Source organism: Lagenorhynchus albirostris, chromosome 21 (assembly GCF_949774975.1).
Source record: "Lagenorhynchus albirostris chromosome 21, mLagAlb1.1, whole genome shotgun sequence".
Taxonomy (NCBI): domain Eukaryota; kingdom Metazoa; phylum Chordata; class Mammalia; order Artiodactyla; family Delphinidae; genus Lagenorhynchus; species Lagenorhynchus albirostris.
In genome coordinates this window covers 19,875,868-19,877,536 of record NC_083115.1, presented here as the reverse complement: position 1 = coordinate 19,877,536, position 1,669 = coordinate 19,875,868, and the positions used below count along the sequence as shown (strand labels likewise).

The following is a 1,669-nucleotide window of genomic DNA, read 5'->3' as shown; positions in this document are numbered from 1 at the left end:
TTATTGGAAAAACTGGCAAAGTCCAAATAAAATCTGGAGTTTAGTTAATAGTATTGTACCAATGTTGATTTCTTCATCTTGCTAAATGTACACTGGTCATGTAAGATATTAACATTAAGGGAAGATGGTGAAGAGAATTATGAGAACTCCCTGTATTGTCTTTGCAGCTCTTCCATAAACCCCCAAATATCTCAAAACAATAAAGTTTAGGGCTTCCCTGGTGGCGCACTGTTTAAGAATCCACCTGTCTATGCAGAGGACACGGGTTGGATCCCTGGTCCGGGAAGATCCCACATGCCGCGGAGCAACTAAGCCTGTGCACTACAACTACTGAGCCTGTGCTCTAGAGCCCGTGAGCCACAACTACTGAGCCTGTGCACCTCAACTACTGAAGCTTGTGCACCTAGAGCCCGTGCGCCACAACAAGAGAAGCCACCACAGGCCTTTCCGAGCGACATGGCGACTCTCTGGAGGCTGAGCGTCCTCTGCGGTGCCAGAGGTCGGCGAGCTCTCTTCCTCCGAACCCCAGTAGTCAGACCAGCTCATGTCTCAGCATTTCTCCAGGACTGATCAACCCCAGGATGCTGTGGAATACAGCACATTCACCTGTCACCCAGCCACCATTCTGGTTCCAAGGCTGCATCTCTCCACTGGACTGGTGAGAGGGTTGTCAGTGTTTTGCTCCTGGGCCTAATTCCAGCTGCTTATTTGAATCCTTGCTCTGCGGTGGACTACTCTCTGGCTGCAGCCCTCACTCTTCATAGTCACTGGGGCGTTGGACAAGTTGTTACTGACTATGTTCAAGGGGCTGCATTGCAGAAAGCTGCCAAGGCAGGCTTTTTGGTGCTCTCAGCGTTCACCTTTGTTGGGCTTTGTTATTTCAACTATCATGATGTGGGCATCTGCAAAGCTGTGGCTATGCTGTGGAAGCTCTGACCCTTTAGACTTAACACCTTGAGAAGTGATTGTACATTGGGCTTCCCTGGTGGCGCAGTAGTTAAGAATCTGCCTGCCAACGCAGGGGACACAGGTTCAAGCCCTGGCCCGGGAAGATCCCACAGGCCGCGGAGCAACCAAGCCCGTTCGCCCCAACTACTGACCCTGTGCTCTAGAGCCCGCGAGCCACAACTACTGAAGCCTGCGGACCTAGATCCCGTGCTCTGCAACAAGAGAAGCCACCGCAGTGAAAGGCCTACGCACCGCAACGAAGAGTAGCCCCCGCTCGCCGCAACTAGAGAAAACCTGTGCACAGCAACGAAGACACAATGCAGCCAAAAATAAATAAATAAAATAAAAATAAAGAAGTAATCCTGAATCTTTAAAAAAAAAAAGAATTGATTGTACACCTCCTTGCCTCTGCTCTGTCATGCCATTTCAACTCACAATAAGAAGGAAGTAACAGATTAGTCCCGCTGATAAACCTCTTCTCCTAATCAGCCGGTTATTTTTAGAGTTTAATCTTTGAAGAAAGATTTGAGAGAAATTGTATCCAAGAAATTGTGAGACTGAGCTTTGTATTCTGGAGAGTTAATGCGGTGTCTCACAGCTTCTCAGAAGACTCACAGTATAACTAAACATTATATATGAGCCTTTGCCTGTTAATTTATCAGACTTTTAAAGGGAATTCAGCTTTATTACTCTCAATATTTGATCACACTTCTATATTTGT

The 1,669-nt window shown here is 47.3% G+C and overlaps 1 protein-coding gene across 1 annotated transcript; it reads left to right on the top strand.

Annotated features, from left to right (window-relative positions):
- The first annotated feature begins 447 nt into the window (after positions 1–447).
- LOC132512621 (succinate dehydrogenase [ubiquinone] cytochrome b small subunit, mitochondrial-like) lies at positions 448–966 on the top strand. The gene is given in 1 exon segment (XM_060136371.1): positions 448–966. A coding segment is annotated over 1 exon segment (480 nt). The 5' UTR covers positions 448–456; the 3' UTR covers positions 937–966.
- Positions 967–1,669: the final 703 nt, after the last annotated feature.